The sequence below is a fragment of the Gorilla gorilla genome, chromosome 1, assembly GCF_029281585.2.
Source record: "Gorilla gorilla gorilla isolate KB3781 chromosome 1, NHGRI_mGorGor1-v2.1_pri, whole genome shotgun sequence".
Lineage (NCBI taxonomy): Eukaryota > Metazoa > Chordata > Mammalia > Primates > Hominidae > Gorilla > Gorilla gorilla.
In genome coordinates, this window is record NC_073224.2 from 36,543,463 (window position 1) to 36,565,350 (window position 21,888).

General features: G+C 38.3%; 1 protein-coding gene across 4 annotated transcripts in view; it reads left to right on the forward strand.

The window, feature by feature from the left end:
* DISP1 (dispatched RND transporter family member 1) overlaps positions 1–21,570 on the forward strand; it is a 188,333-nt gene extending 166,763 nt beyond the window's left edge. For all 4 annotated transcript variants that reach the window (XM_055372348.2, XM_055372346.2, XM_055372345.2 and 1 more), the window contains 5 exons: positions 6,161–6,284; positions 7,060–7,187; positions 7,557–7,654; positions 10,443–10,540; positions 17,960–21,570. In XM_055372348.2, the coding sequence (XP_055228323.2) occupies positions 6,161–6,284; positions 7,060–7,187; positions 7,557–7,654; positions 10,443–10,540; positions 17,960–21,547 (4,036 nt within the window). In that variant the 3' untranslated portion in view covers positions 21,548–21,570. The remainder of the gene's footprint in view (positions 1–6,160; positions 6,285–7,059; positions 7,188–7,556; positions 7,655–10,442; positions 10,541–17,959) is intronic.
* Positions 21,571–21,888: the final 318 nt, after the last annotated feature.

Genomic DNA, 21,888 nt, shown 5'->3' on the forward strand with positions numbered 1-21,888 from the left:
ATATAACATAGGTTTATATGTTATATATAACAGGTTTATATGATAGATATAACATGTTGACATACTTTAAATGTTATAACATGTTTATATGTTATATATGTTGTATGTGTAACATGTTTATATTTGTTGTATATATAACATATATGTTGCCTTTTAACTATTTTTAAGAGTACAGTTCATTGGCATTATGTACATTCACATTGTTGTATAACCATCACCACCATCCATTTCCAAAACTTTTTTTCTGTTGTAAAACTGAAATTCTGTACCCATTATACATTAACTCCCCATTTTCTCCTACCCCCAGGCCCTAGCAACCATCATTCTGCTTTCTGTCTCTATGGGTTTGACTGCTGTAAGTACCTCATATAAGTCGAATCCTACAGTATTTGTCCTTTTGGGACTGGCTTATTTCACTTAGTATAATTTCTTCTAGGTTCATTCATGTTGTAGCATGTATTAGAATCTCCTTTTTGTAAGGCTGAATAATATTCCATTGTATGTATATACTACATTTTGTTTATCCAATTCCCTTTTCATTTTTGCAAAAAAACAAGAGAGAAAGAAAAAATAAGGGAAAGAGGTATGGAAGTAAATATGGCAGATTAAGAAAACAAATTTCTACTTTTCTATAAATAGGGCTTTTGCAAATGACTAAAAATTTTACTTTGAAAAGATTTCTTTCTCTTTTATTAAATTGGTATTATTAAAACAGAGTTCTAATTTCTTTTAAGTATATGTGCATATAAATATAACTTCTTCAACAAAGCCTTTCCTGATTCCCCTTTCCCACCTTGGCTGGAACTTATTGCTTCCCTTATTGAATTCACAAAACATTTCATCTGTACCCCTCTAAAAAACACATATTTTTGGCCGGGCACAGTGGCTCACGCCTATAATCCCAGCACTTTGGGAGGCCGAGGCGGGCAGATCACAAGGTCAGGAGTTCGAGACCAGCCTGGCCAACATGGTGAAACCCTGTCTCTACTAAAAATACAAAAATTAGCTGCGCATGGTGGCGGGTGCCTGGAATCCCAGCTACTCAGGAGGCTGAGGCGGGAGAATTGCTTGAACCCGGGAAGTGGAGGTTGCAGTGAGCCAAGATCGTGCCACTGCACTCTAGCCTGGGTGACAGAGCAAGACTCTGTCTCGGGGGGGAAAGAAAAAAACAAAAAGCACACACATTTTTTTTTAACCTGTCTTGTAGATATTTGTGTGCCTGTCTTATTTTCTATATTAGGCTGTAAATTCCCTGAGGGCAAGATCCAAGTCTGCCATTTTTGTATTCCGAGAATGCCTTGCTTCCTTATTGTTTAATGCTAATTGTTGGATGAATTTGTTACTTCACAAGAAAAAGAGTTGTATATTCTTTTCTTTTTTTTTAATTTTCTCAAACTTCAATCACTCTTCTCACTAAGTTGATAGTTGATGCCACTGGAAAAGTTATGACTTAACATTTTGAAATATCTATCTTTAAGGGACAAGAGGAATAAGAAAGAGTTATTAAGAGAAACAGAAAGGAATAAACCAACGGGGAAAGGATTTTTAGGAAGAAAGAGGTAGCTAACAGTGTTAAATTCTGCTCAGGTCAAAGAAGGTAAAAACCAAGAATAGTTAGTTGACTTGGGCAGTTCAGAAAAGTCATGAGAGCAAAAGCCAGGCTATAAGGGGTTAAAGATCTGGTGGTCAGTGAGGAAAAGGAAGCCTCTGGTGTGGGCACTGAATTATACCTTCTGAAACAGGGCTTTCTGCTCAGAGGGAAGAGAAAAAAGAAGAGTGTTTTGAGAAAGGCAGCAAGGAGCAAGAGAAAAAAAATCTTTGTAAGCTAAGAGGAAAATTTATTATGGGGGAATGTTATTGTAATATAAATGACCCACTTAAAATTGGCCCCCATTTTAATGTCACTTGAGCATAAGCTGGCTCTATAAGATACTTCGTTTATTTGTTTTAACAGTTATTTCTGATCTGTTTCCAGAGTAAACCCAATAATAAGGTGACTGAAAATCTCTGACTATGTTTGAGGGACTTCCACTGCGTACCAGTGAAAACTCCAGCATGGCAGTAACACCCTGGACCAGAACGCCAGGCAGCATGCCTGCTAACTCAGATCCATGGTTCATCCACGAACGCATTTAATTACCTCTGCTACTTCTGTTCCTTCTTCTGTAAAAGGAGAATGAGCCCTTCACATCTGTCTCCTATTTGAGACTTAACCTATTGAGAAGATGATGTGAACTTTTTTATACAGCTAGTACCCTGTAAAGAGTTGTGGGCCCTAACCTCAGCAGCTAGTACAGCAGTAGGGCCTCCGGGAAAAGGGTCTTTCACTGGAAAATGACTACCTGCTGTAAGCCAGGTGTTACAGAGGTGGGCCACATTTACAGTTATATTGTGGTGTCTAAAGATTTTCAATATTAGAGAAGGTGGATGAAAGACAAATATTATTTGATATGCAGAAGAATACATGATAGTTAAAAGAATGGTCCCTTTGAAAATTCTTCTACTCTACATGCGGTTCACTTTTCAAAGAGAATAATGCACAGGATATGGATTATATATATATATAGCATCATCAAATATATATATATATTTGTGAGATTTATAGGCTATTTTTAATTTCCTTTACTTCTCCAATTTTCCTACTTTATTAGACTTTTATCTTCATATTACAACCATTGTCTGGATTTCATATTGCGCATGCAACTCTGTTTCCCATGTGGTACCCACAGCTATACTATATATTTGCATAGATAGCAGGAGGAGTAGAATTAGCCTCAGCAATTTTGTGGTGTTGAGGAGAAATACTTGTTTGAGTAAAATTTACTTAGAATGATTGGGCTTTCCCCCATGGTGTTTTATATACTCAGGATGGTGATCCCATTACTTAAATGTGAACAGTTATCTCTAGGAAAGGTTAGCGTGGGAAACATCGGCTGTGTAAGGAAGTGGAATTGTAATATAGTGAGGTTAAACGTGTTTGGAAGAAATGTGCTGAAATCACTAATGCCATAAAGTTTCCATATGTAGTCAGTGCACATATATGGTGTGTAGCAGTGCTGTAAAATCAAAACCAAATGTTTTCAAAGGGAAGAAAAGCAATTATTGCATGGGGCTTTTAAGGTTGCTATACGTGTGTGCAGATTTTCAAGAACACAAAATTAAAAGTCATTATATGGGTAAATTAAACCACAGTATGAATACTAAGCAATTTGGGGCCTACTGCCCTCTATTGATAACATGTTAGTAGGTAAAAATGCATAACTTCTGATTCATTTGAAAGAAAATGAATCCATTTAAAATAAAGTGTAATGAATAATTGTATAAGCCTGGGGCCATTTTCATTTCACAGGGCTGATATTTTAATGGTCTAAAATGTAAAGGACTCTTTTTAAGTCTGAAGCAATGAAAGTAGTCTCAAATGTGCTATTGAGACAGAGGACTTTATTGCTTCAAAACTAGTTACTTTCATCTTAGTTTGCATTTGGTGGAGGAGGAAATAAAGTAAGGAGAATATTTTTGCACAGGGTGTGTCCTAGAAGTGTGAAAGCTTCTAGACACTTGGTGTTTACATTTGAACAACCACAATCAGCTTATTGTCACTTAAATGTTTTTATTATATTCAGAATTATTCTAAAAGGTTATTCTGTCTTATCTAGCATCATTTTTCCTGAATGAGTTTTTAAATCTAAAATTTGCAGTCTAGTGAATAATGTTCAAACTTAGAACCCATATGATTTTGCATAGAGAAATTAACTATAAGTAGGGCTAGGAATTTTTAATTGTAAGTTTTGGGAAGCAGACATTTGTGGCAAGTGTAGTTATTCCTAATGTTTCTAGTTACTCTTGTGTCTGAAGAAAGAAATGACAGCCCAGAGATTAAAAGCCCTGACACTAGAACTAGACTATCTAGGTTCCTAGTTTTGTGACATTGAATAAGTTCTATAACTTGTCAATGCTGCAGTTTCATCTCCAAGGGTTGTTGTGAGAACTGAACAATATAATAATTTATGTAAAGCACAAGAGCAACTGGTATTCTGAATAAGGACGAGGTTGTATTTATTTATTTATTTTTATAAGGTTTCTCTTTCTCTCTTTCTTTTTTCTTTCTTTCTCTCTCTTTCTTTCTTTCTTTTTTCTTCCTTCCTTCCTTTATAGCTTTATTTCTTTCTCTTTTTTTTTTTTTGACAGAGTGTTGCTCACCCAGGCTGGAGTGCAGTGATATGATCTCTGCTCACTGCAGCCTCCGCCTCCTGGGTTCAAGTAATTCTCCTGCCTCAGCCTCCCAAGTAGCTGGGAGTGTGCCACCATGCCCAGTTAATTTTTGTATTTTTGTAGAGACAGAGTTTCACCATGTTGGCCAGGCTGGTCTCAAACTCCTGACCTCAGGTGATCTGACTGCCTCAGCGTCCCAAAGTGTTGGGATTACAGGCGTGAGCCACTGTGTCTGGCCTTTTAAGATTACTTTAAAAGAGCAGCAGTGAAAAGTGCCTGTGCACATGCTCCCTTAAAGCATAATTATGCTATATTTTAATATCCTTACTAGAATTATAATTTGAAGCAAATATCCCCACAAAGCCAGATCAATAAAGTTAAGACATCAGATTAGAAAAATTGGCAGTCTATTATTAGAGACATATAGTAGCTTTTTTTCAGACTGACATTTAGAGCCACCAGAATTATTTGTAACTACTAGCATGATTTTGAAGAAATAACTCAAAAATATATGAGTAAGAATCCTATTTCAAATGAGACAGAAATAGCCATTGCAGCAGCCAAGTGAGCTAACATTACTGAGAATTTGAGAGTAGTGGTCCACAAGTTAAATATTTTGTCTTGCTTTTCTTCTAATAAAGATTCAAGAAGCCAGAAGTTTGCAGGATGCATTTTGAATTTTAGAAAACGTTCAGTTTAGTCAGCTTCTGTTGGGTACTCAGCTCATATCAAGACTTGGAAGTGCCAAAATAATAATGTGTGATCCAGGACCTCATGGAAGGGATACAGAAACAGATCTTTCAATTTGAGGTAACAAACGAGGGTGTGGGAAGCGCATCTGGAAGAAAGGGCCCAGTGTTAGGATTTGGTAATAGAGACAGTTCTCCACATGTAGGAAGAGACTAAAACCAGATTGTAGTAGCTGGGGAGTACAAGCATCAGATGTTTGTTCATTTAGTCAATAGATAGTTATTGATCACCTTCCACTGATAGTACACTAAATGAATCAGACAAGAATTTCTGCTCTCATGGAACTCACATATCTAGTGGATATGCTCACTGTAGTTTTAGCTAGAAGGAAAGTTACAGGTTTATGGGAAGTGTTTAGTTTAGGTTTTTTGTTTTTTTGTTTTTTTTTTTTTTTGAGACAGAATCTAGCTCTGTCGCCCAGGCTGGAGTGCAGTGGCATGATCTCAGCTCACTGCAACCTCCGCCTCCCGGGTTCAAGTGATTCTCCTGCCTCAGCCTCCCGAGTAGCTAGTACTACAGGCATGTGCCACCATGCCCAGCTAATTTTTTGTATTTTTAGTAAAGACAGGGTTTCACTGTGTTAGTCAGGATGGTCTTGAACTCCTGACCTTGTGATCCACCCGCCTCAGCCTCCCAAAGTGCTGAGATTACAGGTGTGAGCCCCCATGCCCAGCCCTTAGTTTGGTTATTTTTAAGATTTGCACTATATGAACCTGTTTATAGACTCTTACTGTTTAAGAACTGTGAGAGTAAAGGTGTGGAGAAAGGGAATAACTAGAGAAACAAAAGTTCTGAAAGACACTGATTGGAGTATGGATCCTCTGTTAAAATTTATTTTCTTTCCACTAATGAAGTGTGTATTTTATATCTCTTTACAGGCATAGATGTAGATATAAAATGTTGCTTGTCATATATGAACATTATTCTGACTCTCAGTAGCCTGTGGCATAAACTGCTACTTGATCACAAAAATGAGGGGACAATGATCTTGTAACTTTCTACTACAATTACATACAAATACTTATAATCCCATTAGATATTGTATTGATAAACACCCATATGTGGTCTACAATATGAGGATTTAATAAATTGCTCTCTTAGGTACCGAAAATATTTCTGCAAAGGGCCTTCTTTGTGCCTTCTTTGTGTTTCTGTAGTTACGCAGCTCTGATAGCCGACACTTCTTTGTGTTTTGTAGTTATGCAGCCCTGATAGCCGACTGGCCGGTGGTGGTCTTGGGCATGTGCACCATGTTCATCGTGGTCTGTGCCTTGGTTGGAGTATTAGTGCCAGAGCTCCCTGACTTCTCTGATCCATTGCTGGTAACTAACATTTATGTTTTCTTTAGCCTAAAATCATCTCCAACTATTGTGTATTTTAATACATGTTGCATTATGTTATTTAGTAACCCATTTCTTTAAAAACCTTCTCAAGCAACAGTTCTCTTTCTGAAAAGTAAAGACATGTATTTACATTTCTGTATTATCAGGTTCTTAAAAGGTCAAGGAACTTGTTTACCCTCAAAAATCTGGAAGGTTTGCTTCTTGGTCCCCATGTTTAAGCTAAAAAGCAATAAATTGGAGAATCTGCCTTCTACAAAATTATTCTCATAAAGTCTTTAACACTGTCTCTGTTTTCTCCCAAAGAAGTTAAAGGAATTTCAGTATTACTAACAGATCACAGAGTCTGTTTTTAAGTAAATGTTTCTCTGGAGTGGAATAGTGAGGAAAATATGATCAAGGATAATGAAACACTCTTTGTAAAAATACAGTGCGTAACATGATTTAATTTGATCATAATTTTTATAAGATAAAAGTAAGTATTTACTAAATGCTTAGGCATGAGTTGGAAAGATAAACTTTCCTTAGACATGTAACATACCAAAGAATCAAACTGTTTTGTCACAGCAAATAGGTGATGATTATCATGTCAAGGCATCTTGTTTTAATGCAGTCACCTCTGGAGTAGCTGTGAGGAACAGCTATATTTTCTGTTGAAAGCTATATATCACTTTGACATTGCTTTCCCAAGCTTTTATTGTAACTATACTTAGCCTGAAATGAAATACACTAATGAGCACCTGTAATTTTGCCTTAGGGTTTTGAACCAAGAGGAACAGCAATAGGCCAGAGATTGGTCACATGGAATAATATGGTGAAAAATACAGGATACAAAGCAACATTAGCAAATTATCCCTTTAAATATGCAGATGAACAAGCCAAAAGGTAATCAATTATTTATTTTTATATAACTTTTAGACAAAACATTGCTTAATGAATTCCTCTTCAAATACTGCCTAAACAAAAAATTTAAATGTAAAATGTGTGGCTCAAAATCTTTGCCACTGAATTTGCTTAACTTGTCATTGTGTTTGAAGATTTTGTTGTAGTAGGATGAAAAGGTGAGATTTTCTTTTTTTTTTTTTTTCTTTTTTAGAAGTGAGAAAATTAATGTTGGTTGCTTCTTTTAATCCTTTCAACTTAATATCAAGGACTAAGCAGGTCATGGCTTTGAGGAAGTAATGTTTCCAGTATGCTTATCAGCTTTGAAATAACGAGAACTTTATTGAAGATCAAATTGTCATTCCATTTCAGCCATCGGGATGATAGATGGTCAGATGATCATTATGAAAGAGAGAAAAGAGAAGTTGACTGGAACTTCCACAAGGACAGCTTTTTCTGTGACGTTCCAAGTGAGTGACATTGTAGATGAACAAACCGCTCAGCAGTTTGCTCGCATTTAAAATTGAACATGATCACAGTCTAGACTGATAGCCGTGTGTGGCTAGTCACACAGCTTCACTGTTGCTGTTGAACCTAAAGAAATTTTGGCTAATTAACTTTTTCTTTTACTTCTCTAGTTTAGTCAACTACTAGTCTGAGTTTATTATATTATTAAAATTAATGAAAAAGTAATGATTGAGTTTTCTTATTTTAAGGAAGATATAAATCTAATGAAATTCTTGACCTTGCCCAACATTTCAAGTCTTTTTAAAAATTCCTTGTACTATTTATTTCTAGATCAAGTACAGGTACATATTTTTGCATTGAACCTTGAAATAATCTGTTGAATTATTAAAAAATTATTTAAAGTTCCAATTCATTCTAAAGTGAATCAGAAAATGGCTTAAAGTTCTGATTCATTCAAAAAGCAATACTATATTAAGAGCCTTCTGTGTGCTACCTCATCACTAGGCAGTAGAGGTAGAGAGATGAAAAAAATAAAGTCTAGAGGTTCAAAGTTTGAATGCCTCAGGGGCCTGGCATATAATCCAAGTGAATAAAGCTAGCTAGGTGTGACAGGAGAAGTGATGGTGATTGTGGAACACTAAGGAACATCTGCCCTGTCGAAAGAAATCGGCTGCTACTTAGCCGCAACAAAAGATGGGGTTCTAGAAATGAGGGCCCAAATGTTGCAAGAACTTGCCAGAGGTCAAAAACCCAGAATTTTTTTTTTTTTTTTTTTTTTTTTTTTGAGACAGAGTTTCGCTCTTGTTGCCCAGGCTGGAGTACAATGGCACGATCTTGTCTCACCACAACCTCCACCTCCCAGGTTCAAGCGATTCTCCTGCTTCAGCCTTCCCGAGTAGCTGGGATTACAGGCATGCGCCACCATGCCTGGCTAATTTTGTATTTTTAGTAGAGACGGGGTTTCTCCATCCGTGTTGGTTAGGCTGCTCTCGAACTCCTGAACTCAGGTGATCACACCGCCTTGACTTCCCAAAGTGCTGGGATTACAGGCATGAGCCACCGCACCTGGCCAAGAATCCAGATTTGAATGTGGAGCCATTAATTCTCTAAATGTTGGCAACAAATTCACTACCCAAAATTTGCTGTAACATGGAGTCAGCCTGATTACTCTGCAGCTGCCAGGGAAGAAGGAAGGCACAGCCTAGAGGACATGAATATAAGTATGTAAGCCATTGATTAGCCATAGTGATTAGGATTGAGGAATTGTGGATAGTATAATTTTTAATTAAGTGAATATTAACATTAAAGCTCTTTTGATTTCAGCTTTTGCTGTTGGTGTTGAAAATCCCTCTTAAATGTATTTTTTCCTGTCTTATTAGAACACTAGATGACCTGATTGGATCTTTGATGTTTCTGGAGTTTACCACGTCTCTGGGTCTTTATTTTGATCACTTAACTCTGTACAGTAATGGATAGTAGGAGATGAGGCAGAACCTTATACTGATCCCAGGAAGCAATACATGTTTCCTTTTCTGTCTCTTCTCTTAAAAAACATTAGGAAATTGAACTCTGGTTACTTGCATGTTCTGGCTGGTTTATTTCTCTCAATCAAAGTATTACTATATATTATTGCTTAACCAACATCTGTTAGTTATGATCTTAACCAGGAAAAACATTACATTTCAATAGTCAACAGTAAATGCTGTCTCATAAGTCGATTCTGCCTTGACTAAAGCCATTACCAGCTCTATGTAAATGAAATGCTTCAGTTTCTACCAGGCTGATTTTGCGCTCCAAAATCAGTCAACATAAGATAATGGCCAAAACTTCATGATCATAAATAAAAACTTTTATAATAAAGCTTTATTCATAAATTTACCAGCTTATTTGTTAGCACAATTAGACATTTTAACTATCATAAAATTAATCTTCTTTGTTTTATGTGGTTCATATTCTTTAATATGTGGTTCATATTGTTTCTGTTCTGAGGATACAGAACCAATATTGTTGGGCATCTATTATTATCTCATTTAATTCTCACAGCTATTTGAGATAGATATTGCTGTCTGCATTTTACAAATGAAGAACCAAGGCTCAGAGAAGTTGTTAGTTGCCTAAGGTCACATAGCTAGTAAATGACAGGACCTGGTTATATCCTAATCTGACTTTAAAGACCATGCATGCTCTTTCTGGTATATCATACAACCTCCCTTATTCAGAAACATATTTTTTTGTTAATCTGATTTTCAAAATATTTTTTCTAGCCTCTAGTGTACCAGAGAGACCATGTACGCAACCAGAATGTGGCCAGCATTCTGTACTTAGTTGACTGTTTTTAGCGATTTTAAATAGATCACCCACCATCTCTCCTCTCTAGTTAGCTGCCAGGGAGAACATCCCTATAATCCATTCTTGGTATTCCCTAGTGCATCTTTTTGTATTAGGGTGATGTGTTGTGAAATTAAGAGGGATATATTCAATTCGTTTCCTATTGTAAATTCCTGTGGATTTTTCTTCCTATAGTCTGACCAAAAATAGATTTGCTATATAATTCATACAATTTTAAGATGTAGTGAGTAGACAAAGGCTTTGCGCTAAGACAATATTATGGCATTGCTTTTTTTTTTCTTTTAACATTTTCTCCTGGAATTTATCAAAGGAAAGAATTTCCTGCTGCTAATGAATCATCCATGTGGTTTCCCAGTTTGAATTATTTCCAAATCCTGAGTCTTATGAAATAAATGAATAATTTATAAACCTTTTTCTTTCCTTTTTTTTTCATATCACCAGGTGACCGATATTCCAGAGTGGTATTTACTTCATCTGGAGGGGAGACATTATGGAATTTACCTGCAATTAAATCAATGTGCAATGTAGATAATTCCAGGGTATGTAAGATAAAAACTAAAATCTCCTTAGCACAAATAAGGTTGTATTATTGAAACTCCTTTTACTGCTGACCCTGGTTTCTGATCAGATGAAAGTACTTCAGAGGCTTACCTACTGAGGAGTAAACTCCAGCAGGCCAGCTTTGCATTCTTTCAGATCCCAGGATCAAAGTGTCCGTGTTTCCTTCAACTTTAAAACATACTATCTTCCTTTTTCTTTCCCATTCATGATCTCTGGCTGTTGATGGTGTTTTCTGTTATTTCACATAGTATTTCTTTTCAGTATAATATTTAAGACTGTTTTTCTTCTTTTGTTGTATTTTTATTTCCTAACCTAGTTTCATTGTTCCCTATTTCCTGCCCTGAGGCAATTGTCAGCATCTTAATTGTGCAATGAAATGCCTGCCTCTCTGGCAATCACTGGGTCATTTGGGCCAGTGACCTCAAAGGGAAATTTAGGGAGCAGGCTGGGAAAGGGGACATCAAAGAGCATAAATACAGTATCTATGTAAATGACCAGAGTAATCCAATCCAGACTGCCCTGAATGCTAAACACCTTGCTGCTTTGGGAGACACCGGGATGCAAGAAGACAGGCGCTTTGTCTCTCAGTCTTCTCTACAGCCAAAAACATGTCCGCATCAGAAAATGTAGTGAGCTTCTGGGTTTGGAAGAGCTGTCAGTTTCATATGTTCAGAGATAGTTTCTCTAAATAGAAACTGCTATCTGATGTCACTAATGAACTTGTCCAAGCATAGCAACCAGCATAAAAGGAACTCTTTGTGTTCTCAGCATAACTCTAAAATGTAAAATGACTGGTTAAAAAATCGAATCATGTGCCGTGCTGAGAGCTAGCCTGACCACCTGATGCAATCACCTGTTCTGTCAACAGGGAAATTTCTTAATGAAATAGGCAGTAGAAAGGAAAGAAGAGATCACCCAAACCAGCAGTCTCATTGCACTAACATGAGTACCTTCTAAGAACTAAGTATCTTAACCAGGTAACCTAGTTAGTTGGTCCCAGACCTCCCAGATTTACCCCATCCTTCATTCTAAGAGGCTGTTTGTACATTTTGAAAATGACTTTCCAATCGACTGAGGTATCAGGATTTTCTGTCAGTGCTATCTTCCTTTCACATAGACCAAAGCCACAAACGATCTATAAATAGACCAAAGTTTCTTAATTGGTGATCAGTTTTTATTTGTGATGTTTTCTTCTCTTCTACAGCTATCAGTTCCTTATTTGAAGGCTATGAACCTATTTCTCTTTGTCGTGCATTAGGATACTTCTTATACAGAAAATTAACTCTAAAGTTGTAAATGTGTAGCGAAATTTACTATGTGCAAGACTTTATGCTGGGTACTTGTACATCACTCACAGTGGATCTGTGACCTTGGAATTTACAATGCATTTTACACGGATGATAAATTAAGCTAAGAGAAGCTAAGCCAGTCTGGTTACTTTATAATCACACCTTGGATGAGTACAGTTCATTAATTTCTATTCCTTCGTGTCCTCATTCTTCTACCTTTGGTTGATCTTCAGACCTTCCCTTTCCTGAAGACTCTGAAGTGATTGAATTCACTCAGTTAATTAATAGCTGATATTTAGTGAGTATTTACCATGTGCCAGGAAGTGTTCTAAATACTTTAGTACATTATTTCATTTAATCCCAATGACAGTGTTATGAATTAAATACTAAATAGCCCATTTTTCAGTTGAGGAAAGTTCACATCTGTGGTCAGGGGCACTTCCAGGATTGGAACCCAGCCAAATTGAACTCCGGCATCTGCCTTTACCCACCCTGCTTTATGCTTCTAGTGAGGAAGATACCTCCCCCATTTTGTTTCCTGTATATGCCATTTCCCACACAAATGAAGCTTAAAAAGTCACTGTGGTCTGGAATAAGTATCCTTTTTTTTCTTAAAGAGCTAGCAATTTATTCCATGAGTACATGTTAGACTCTGAGACTCAAAAGCCAGTAAGCAATAGTATGCCATGGTGGCTTTCATAAATAAAAGTAGTATAGTCTCTCATCTCTCCTCTCTCTCTGTCTCTCTCTCTCTCTCTGTCTCTCTCTCTCTCTATATATATATATATTTGTAAACTACCTCAACATGATTTATATAGATAGATGATAAAAATCATCATGTTAGGTAGTTTACAGAAAAGCATATGCAAAGGATAAGATAAATAAGTTGAATGAATTACATGAAGGGAAAACAATGGGAGGAAAATAATAAAGCTAAGGATGAGATTTATACTAATGCACACCCCACAATCTTGTACATTTGCTGATGGGAGCTGCAAACTTATCTGTAACCTCCCAGCAGCCAGAGCAAAAAGGATTCACAATCAGTAACAAAAGTCATATAAATAGGGTAACAAGTTTGTTTTTTAGAAGCCCAGCTTTTCCTCCTGCTAAGACGGGAGGAGACAGTTCCCCCATAGTCTTCATAAAAGAAGTGTGACACTGTGTACAAAATTTTTAACAGTGTGCTTAGAAGAGATACAATATTAAAGTTCAGCTGATTTGCAAAACATAGGTAGGCTGGTAGCAAGAAAACCTTACAGTAAAAGCATTTCTATAAGAGATCAAAGCAGTGGAATCTATGTGGCTTTGTAATGGTTTAGCTTGTTGCATTTGCATAATTTAGACTATCTCAAGGAATAGATGTACTCTGCTTGTCTAAGTCTGTCTTTCTACCGAGTTGATAAGGATTGGACAGCTGTGAGTTTAAGTCTGTAATCCCTGGCAAGAACAGTACAACTACATGTTTTTAGTACATATTTTCTAAGTCAACAACTAAAAGCATTATCTGTATGCTTTGGCAGGTAATTAGGAAGAGAGTAGTATTGTGGTGCTCTTGTGAGAATTTGAGAAACAGACTCGAGACACGTGTCAAAATGAATGGTTGGTATGGCCAATTATAGATCCATACCAACAAATGAATAAATAGGTGATCAAAGCCCCAAAAGTCTACCTCAAAGAGTATGGTTATCATTTTAGCTTGTTAAATACTATTTTTGCCAATTATAAACACCTTTGTATTCTAGTCTCAAACCCTATGAACCTGGAATAATAAACCTTTCTCATGGAGATAATATATTCATCTGATATCTTAAGTAATAGCTATTGGTTAACAGTTCAACTTTCAGAATATTACTGTACCTTTTTTTAGTCTCCCAGTTCAAGACACTGTTAGGGTTTTTATTTGTTACAGTGGTTCGAGTAGAGTTGTCCTAAGACTACTTGGCAGTTGTTCCTCTCCCCCAGCCCCCAAATCCTGGTTGTTATATGGAAGCACTTGATTATTAACAGCTATGAAGTTAAATGGGGCGCAACCAAGCGATAGCAAGCAGAAGACCTTAATTGTTGGTGGGTTGACTCCAGAAAACGTCTGGTAATTAGTATAATATCTCAGTGAGACCAGATGTTTCAATTGTCACCTGCCTGTGTTTACAGCACATTTAGTTCAAATTCTAGGTTTTGTTTAAATTACATGCCATTTATACTCATAATTCAGACAGCATTGGTTTCCAAAGTGAAGTACTTCTGTTTCTGATCCTGTTATCTACCTCTTAACAGAAATGCTTGTTTCCTTACACACTTTCAGAAGGAGCTTCAGTTGATTCCCCTACTCTTCTTCATTGCCTATTTCTGCCCTTTGACATCGTAAGGGACACACTGGTGTCGTTAGTAACCAGAAGTGAGTCTCTCTAATCTTGACTCTGCTGGAAACTATTTACTTGTTCCATAGTCTTTGTACAATGTAGAAGTTGGAGCTCTGAGGACTCAGCTTGTAAAGGGATTTGCAATTTGGTGTCAGAGACTGTTTACTAGGGTGACTTTTGTAGACAGCTGGAAAACCCCTGAAGCTTAGAAGATCCCAGAAACATGTTTTCCTATTCTTGTTTTAAAGAGGGCTACAGAGCCCTTGCTTTTTCTTTTCTCCTGAGGCTCCCCTTAAACGTTTAATACATAGGGAGCTTGGTTACGTGTGGAGGAGGGTCCAGCAGTCAATTGAACCTGGTATTAAGGGCTTAATTTTCCTCCCTTTTGTTCTTTTCTCAGCTTCTTAAAATATCTTCAACTTAGCCAATAGTTTTAAAAGTTAAGGTATCATTTAAAACTCTCTGCTGGTTTCTTCTTTTTCTCTCTTCTCTTACTCTACCCTCTATTTTAAGTCAGCTCCACCCCTGGCACTATCTAACTAGGGAAGTGTGCAAAGAGATGTTATAACCACATAAGCACAATGATTCCCCTAAATATCCATTTTGTGAATAACTAGAATTAGAAGGGCTATATTCCTCATGAGAGGTATAAGAAGTTGCTTCCACTAACTCCATTTTTATTTTTATAAACTTCAAAGATTTTGAAATTATTCCTATGAATCCCTCTTCCAAAAATATGGCAAAAACATATCTGTGTTCTGTGTGAAGACATACCTGCTTTCCAGTCTCTTTAAGCCCCATAATATAATACATGCTTCTGTGTTTCTGTATCTCAGTCACACATGACTAAGTTAGTGCCATTGTCACATCATACTTACAGACTTTGGTACTTTCTCTGTAGGTCACCATAAGCCCTTACATATAATACCATACTTCTCGCTTTGAATTACAGTTACTCATGTTTGTGTCTGATTTCCCTGCCACACTGTGAACAATTTGGAGGAAGGACAACTGTGCCTTATTCATCTTGTGTAGATGCTCAGTAAATTTGCTTTTGAATGGATGAATAGATCAAGAACATATGACCTTACTCCCTAAAAGTACAGACAATTCCTTGAACTCCATTCCTTTAAATTCAGTGTGTTGGCATCCAACTCAGAGTAGAGAAAACCAGTCACGATGTCTTTTCTCTGTCCTTATTTCTTACCCTGTATGAGTTCTCGAAAACTGGTTTTCCAAAGGTTGGCCATCAATCAGTACCATCTTTGAATTGGAGGATTGGCTCCCCAGTGACTTACTAGCACTTGTTTTTAATAGCAGCCATCAAAATAGTATTTAGTCTGTGTTTATAATGTCTAACCGCTTAATCTTTGGTCAACTATACACATCTAAAAATGTGCTATTATTTGAAAAGGTTATTCAAGGGCAGAATTCTATGCTTTCTCTCCCAGTTTTAGTTGGCAACTCCATGTACTTTATCTTTGGCATTTGGTTATTTCAGCAACTACAGGTATTTTCCTTCTAGCTGATAATGGATTTTCATAATGGATACAGTTCATTTTGTTCCATTTGAAAACTGTCAGACATCGGGGTTGCATTACCTTTCATTCAGTTCATCAAGCTGACCCTAGTGGTTTGTATGTTACATCTTTGTAAGGTAAAACTGGTAATCTGCCATGAAAACCAGTGAGATGCCATTCCAGGGTTTCCTGTTGTTGGGTGGTTCAGTTTTCCCTAAGTTAGCATATGTGAATGTTTTTATCTAGAAACAGTCAAGTATGAATTATCCTAGTTTATGGAATGTTTACGATTGCTCCTCAAGAATGAGCTTTAAAATGAAGGCTTTGTTAAAGTAAATATTATTTTAGTACATTTGAACAAAAACCTTTTGGGTTCATTTTTCTTTACCCTCAATCTTTAGAAAAACAAACAACTTTTTATTATGGAAATTCTCCAGCATATACAAAAGTAGAGAAATAGTATAATGGACTGTCGAAATAGGACACCCAATTCCACAGTCTCAACACATGGCCAGTCCTGTTTCATCTATACCCCACCCCCACAGGATTAGTCCCAGGAAAGTATCCTGATAAACAGAGTTCAGGGATCATAGGTAACTTGGTTCTTGGGTAAGTCCCAGTTCTGAAGCGGTGATTCATGCCAGCTTCTGCTCTACTTTGAGAAGACATTTCAATACATGATTGATAAAGCCAGTTTAATCAAGGTAAAGAGTGTTTTTAATCCTACTAGAAAAAAAAATGTTCACTTCCTCTTTGAACTTTGGAGTTTCTTCCCTGGAACAGCCTTTGGTAAATAGAGATGAGGGAAACTGATAGGACCAGGTCATCTTTAGTTCTGGTTCTCCTAAAGAGAAGTCTCTGGTCAGGCTCAGGAGAAGAGGAATATTTCTTATTCTCACCTCAGAGAAGAGGGGCTACTCATCTAATTTACAGGATGGAATGGTACAGACTTTAATCTAGCAAACCAGTGATGGAACAATTTTTCAATTTTTTATAACAATAGCCATAAGATGGAAAGCCTTCTCCAGGAATAGTGTTTTAAATGAAATACTGTCCACACCAAATCCAGAATTACCATACTTGCTAATGTGCAGCAGGCCCTCATTTACCAAAAGAGAAAGTTTTCAAAAAAAGGATTTTTGCCAATTTGAATAAACTTTATGGAAGAAATAATTAAATTCTTACTTAGGCATTTATTTTATTGTATATACCAATTTAAAAATCAGATATCAATCATATTTTAATCCAGAAACATTGCCCTTTTCTACTCATACTTCAGGAAACAATTTTATTCCAAACCTTTATGCTTCTTGACATCAGCACTTTTGATATTACCGGGGTCACTTTTTGATTCACCAAACAGTCTTTGTCTTAATCTGTTTGGGCTTCTGTGACAAAATACCTCGGACTGGGTAATTTATAAACAACAAAAATTTAATTCTTATAGTTCTAGAGGCTAAGAAGTTCAAGATCAAGGAATTAGCAGATTCAGTCTGGTGAGGACCTGTTCCTCATAGATGGGGCATTCTACGTGTCCTCATGACCTCTTATAAAAGCACTACTCCCATTCATGAGGGCTCCTCCCTTGTGATTTAGTCACCTTCCAAAAAGTCACACCCCCTAACACTAACACACTGGGGATTAGGTTTCAACTTGAATTTGGGAGGAGCACAAACATTCAGACCAAAGCAGTTCTCTAGGGAATATCATCTTTGCTTCTATCTGTGTTGATTGAAATATAGTACTTTAGTCACCAACAATTTCATGCTGATAACCAGAATTTTACGCAAAACCACAAATTTGTTTCATATATCAAGTATACGGTTTTCTTAATCCTATGCATGTATATACATAAGCTTCACAACCTGTCCATTTTATTGCTTTTTTAAGTGGCTTTGAAAAGACTTGTTGACTAAGTAGGTGTTAATTTGATCTCCTTTTGTAAACAAAACTAGCATTGGTTGAAGTTGTTTCACACTTGCATGTCATCCCCAAACAGTAGTTTTTAATTCAGAATAAAGTAACCTAAAGGGCATCCTGTAACATGCGCCACTTAGGGGAAATTTCACCCTGTATTCAAACTGATTCCTAGTTTAAGAGGATAATTATTTAGCTTTTGTAACTTTCCCTGTCCCTCAAGATCACCTTAGTGCAGTCCTTTCCAGTTGTGAACGATTGTGAACCAATTTAAACTGTAGTCCTTCTGCTTGTCTCTATCTCTGCAGATCAGATCTCATCCCCAGTTTGGTGATCTCTGCCAGAGGACCACTGCTGCCTCCTGCTGCCCCAGCTGGACACTGGGAAACTACATCGCCATTCTGAACAATAGATCGTCCTGTCAGAAAATAGTTGAGCGAGACGTTTCTCATACCTTGAAGCTGCTTCGGACTTGTGCCAAACACTACCAAAATGGCACTCTGGGGCCAGACTGCTGGGACATGGCAGCCAGAAGAAAGGACCAGCTCAAGTGCACCAATGTGCCACGCAAATGTACCAAGTACAATGCTGTGTACCAGATCCTCCATTACTTGGTGGACAAAGACTTTATGACCCCAAAGACGGCTGACTATGCCACGCCAGCTTTAAAATACAGCATGCTCTTCTCTCCCACAGAGAAAGGGGAGAGCATGATGAACATTTACTTGGACAACTTTGAAAACTGGAACTCTTCTGACGGCGTGACTACCATCACCGGGATTGAGTTTGGTATCAAACACAGTTTGTTTCAGGATTATCTTCTAATGGATACTGTGTATCCTGCCATAGCCATTGTGATTGTCCTTTTAGTCATGTGTGTCTACACCAAGTCCATGTTTATCACTCTGATGACAATGTTTGCAATAATCAGTTCTTTGATTGTTTCCTATTTTCTCTATCGTGTAGTATTTCACTTCGAATTTTTTCCTTTTATGAACCTCACTGCCCTCATTATTTTGGTTGGAATTGGAGCAGATGATGCTTTTGTCCTGTGTGATGTTTGGAACTACACAAAATTTGATAAGCCTCATGCCGAAACCTCAGAAACAGTAAGCATCACCTTGCAGCACGCTGCCCTCTCCATGTTCGTCACCAGTTTTACCACTGCTGCTGCCTTTTATGCTAACTATGTTAGCAACATTACAGCAATCCGATGCTTCGGGGTTTATGCGGGGACAGCTATATTGGTGAATTACGTTTTGATGGTCACATGGCTTCCAGCAGTTGTTGTGCTGCATGAGCGGTATCTTCTTAATATATTCACTTGCTTCAAAAAGCCCCAGCAGCAAATATATGATAACAAAAGCTGCTGGACAGTGGCTTGCCAGAAGTGCCACAAAGTACTCTTTGCCATTTCAGAAGCATCTCGAATTTTTTTCGAAAAAGTATTGCCATGCATTGTCATTAAGTTTCGCTACCTTTGGCTGTTTTGGTTCCTTGCCTTAACTGTAGGTGGGGCCTACATTGTATGTATAAATCCAAAGATGAAACTGCCCTCACTGGAGTTATCCGAGTTCCAGGTGTTCAGGTCGTCCCATCCTTTTGAGCGTTATGATGCTGAATACAAAAAGCTTTTCATGTTTGAACGTGTTCACCATGGCGAGGAGCTCCACATGCCCATCACAGTGATCTGGGGCGTGTCCCCAGAAGACAATGGCAATCCACTAAATCCCAAGAGTAAAGGGAAGTTGACCTTAGATAGCAGTTTTAACATCGCCAGCCCAGCTTCCCAGGCCTGGATTTTGCACTTCTGTCAAAAACTGAGAAACCAAACATTCTTTTACCAGACTGATGAACAGGACTTCACCAGCTGCTTCATTGAGACATTCAAACAGTGGATGGAAAACCAGGACTGTGATGAGCCTGCCCTGTACCCATGCTGCAGCCACTGGAGCTTCCCCTACAAGCAAGAGATTTTTGAACTGTGCATCAAGAGAGCTATCATGGAGCTGGAAAGGAGTACAGGGTACCATTTGGATAGCAAAACCCCAGGGCCGAGGTTTGATATCAATGATACTATCAGGGCAGTGGTGTTAGAGTTCCAGAGTACCTACCTCTTCACACTGGCTTATGAAAAGATGCATCAATTTTATAAAGAGGTGGACTCGTGGATATCCAATGAGCTGAGTTCGGCCCCTGAAGGCCTCAGCAATGGTTGGTTTGTCAGCAATCTGGAGTTCTATGACCTCCAGGATAGCCTCTCCGATGGCACCCTCATTGCCATGGGGCTTTCAGTTGCTGTTGCATTTAGTGTGATGCTGCTGACAACTTGGAACATCATCATAAGCCTTTATGCCATCATTTCAATTGCTGGAACGATATTTGTCACTGTTGGTTCTCTTGTCCTGCTGGGTTGGGAGCTAAATGTGTTGGAATCTGTCACCATTTCGGTTGCCGTCGGCTTGTCTGTAGACTTTGCCGTCCATTATGGGGTTGCCTACCGCTTGGCTCCAGATCCCGACCGAGAAGGCAAAGTGATCTTCTCTCTGAGTCGCATGGGCTCTGCGATTGCCATGGCTGCCCTGACCACCTTCGTGGCAGGGGCCATGATGATGCCCTCCACAGTTCTAGCTTACACCCAGCTGGGCACCTTCATGATGCTCATCATGTGTATCAGTTGGGCTTTCGCCACCTTCTTTTTCCAGTGCATGTGCCGGTGCCTTGGACCACAGGGTACCTGTGGTCAGATTCCTTTACCTAAAAAACTACAGTGCAGTGCCTTTTCCCATGCCTTGCCTACAAGTCCCAGTGACAAGGGACAAAGCAAAACACATACCATAAATGCTTATCATTTAGATCCCAGGGGCCCAAAATCTGAACTGGAGCATGAGTTTTATGAATTAGAACCTCTGGCTTCCCACAGCTGCACTGCCTCTGAGAAGACCACTTATGAAGAGACCCACATCTGCTCTGAATTTTTCAACAGCCAAGCAAAGAATTTAGGGATGCCTGTGCATGCAGCTTACAACAGTGAACTCAGCAAAAGCACTAAAAATGACACTGGCTCTGCCTTGTTACAGCCCCCTCTTGAACAGCACACCATGTGTCACTTCTTCTCTCTGAATCAGAGATGTAGCTGCCCAAATTCCTACAAACACTTGAAATATGGCCCACACTCTTGCCAGCAGATGGGGGACTGCTTGTGCCACCAGTGCGCTCCTACCACTAGCAGCTTTGTCCAGATCCAAAACGGCGTGGCACCTCTGAAGGCCACACACCAAGCCGCCGAGGGCTTTCTGCACCCCATCACGCACATCCACCACTGTCCCTGCCTGCAGGGCAGAGTAAAGCCAGCTGGAATGCAGAATTCTCTGCCTAGGAATTTTTTCCTCCACCCAGTGCAGCACATTCAGGCCCAAGAAAAAATTGGCAAGACCAGTGTACACAGTCTTCAGAGGAGCATAGAAGAGCATCTTCCAAAGATGGCAGAGCCATCGTCATTTGTCTGCAGAAGCACTGGATCATTACTCAAAACGTGTTGCGACCCCGAGAATAAACAAAGGGAACTCTGTAAAAATAGAGACATGAGCAATCCGGAGAGCAGTGGAGGGACTGAAAACAAGGCAGGAGGGAAAGTGGAGCTGAGCTTGTCACAGACGGATGCAAGTGTGAACTCAGAACATTTCAATCAGAATGAACCAAAAGTCCTATTTAATCATTTAATGGGGGAGGCTGGTTGTAGGTCTTGCCCAAATAATTCACAAAGTTGTGGCAGAATTGTGAGAGTGAAGTGCAATTCTGTGGACTGTCAAATGCCAAACATGGAAGCCAATGTGCCTGCTGTATTAACACACTCGGAACTTTCTGGTGAAAGTCTGTTAATAAAAACACTATAATAAATGCAGCATTCAATTCAGAACCAGTGCCTCAATTATTCTTTTAACATGGAAGTAAAATCCAGAAGCTTAGAAAAGAAGCCCAAAAATACAGCAACAAGCATGTTTCACATTAACAATTTTAGAATATTTTTATATTCAGTAGGAACAATAAACTTACAAATCTGCTGAGTGCATTAGGTTATTGGATTGGATGATTGTTGGATTTTATATTTTCAAAAAGTATAGTTGTTTTTTACATTTATGCCCAGCTTGAAAAATAATTGTCTGTCTTTCTACCCTCCCACTGCAGTGAGTCAGAGATTTAAAGTTTAAAGTTTCCGTTCTCCCGGGCCATCATA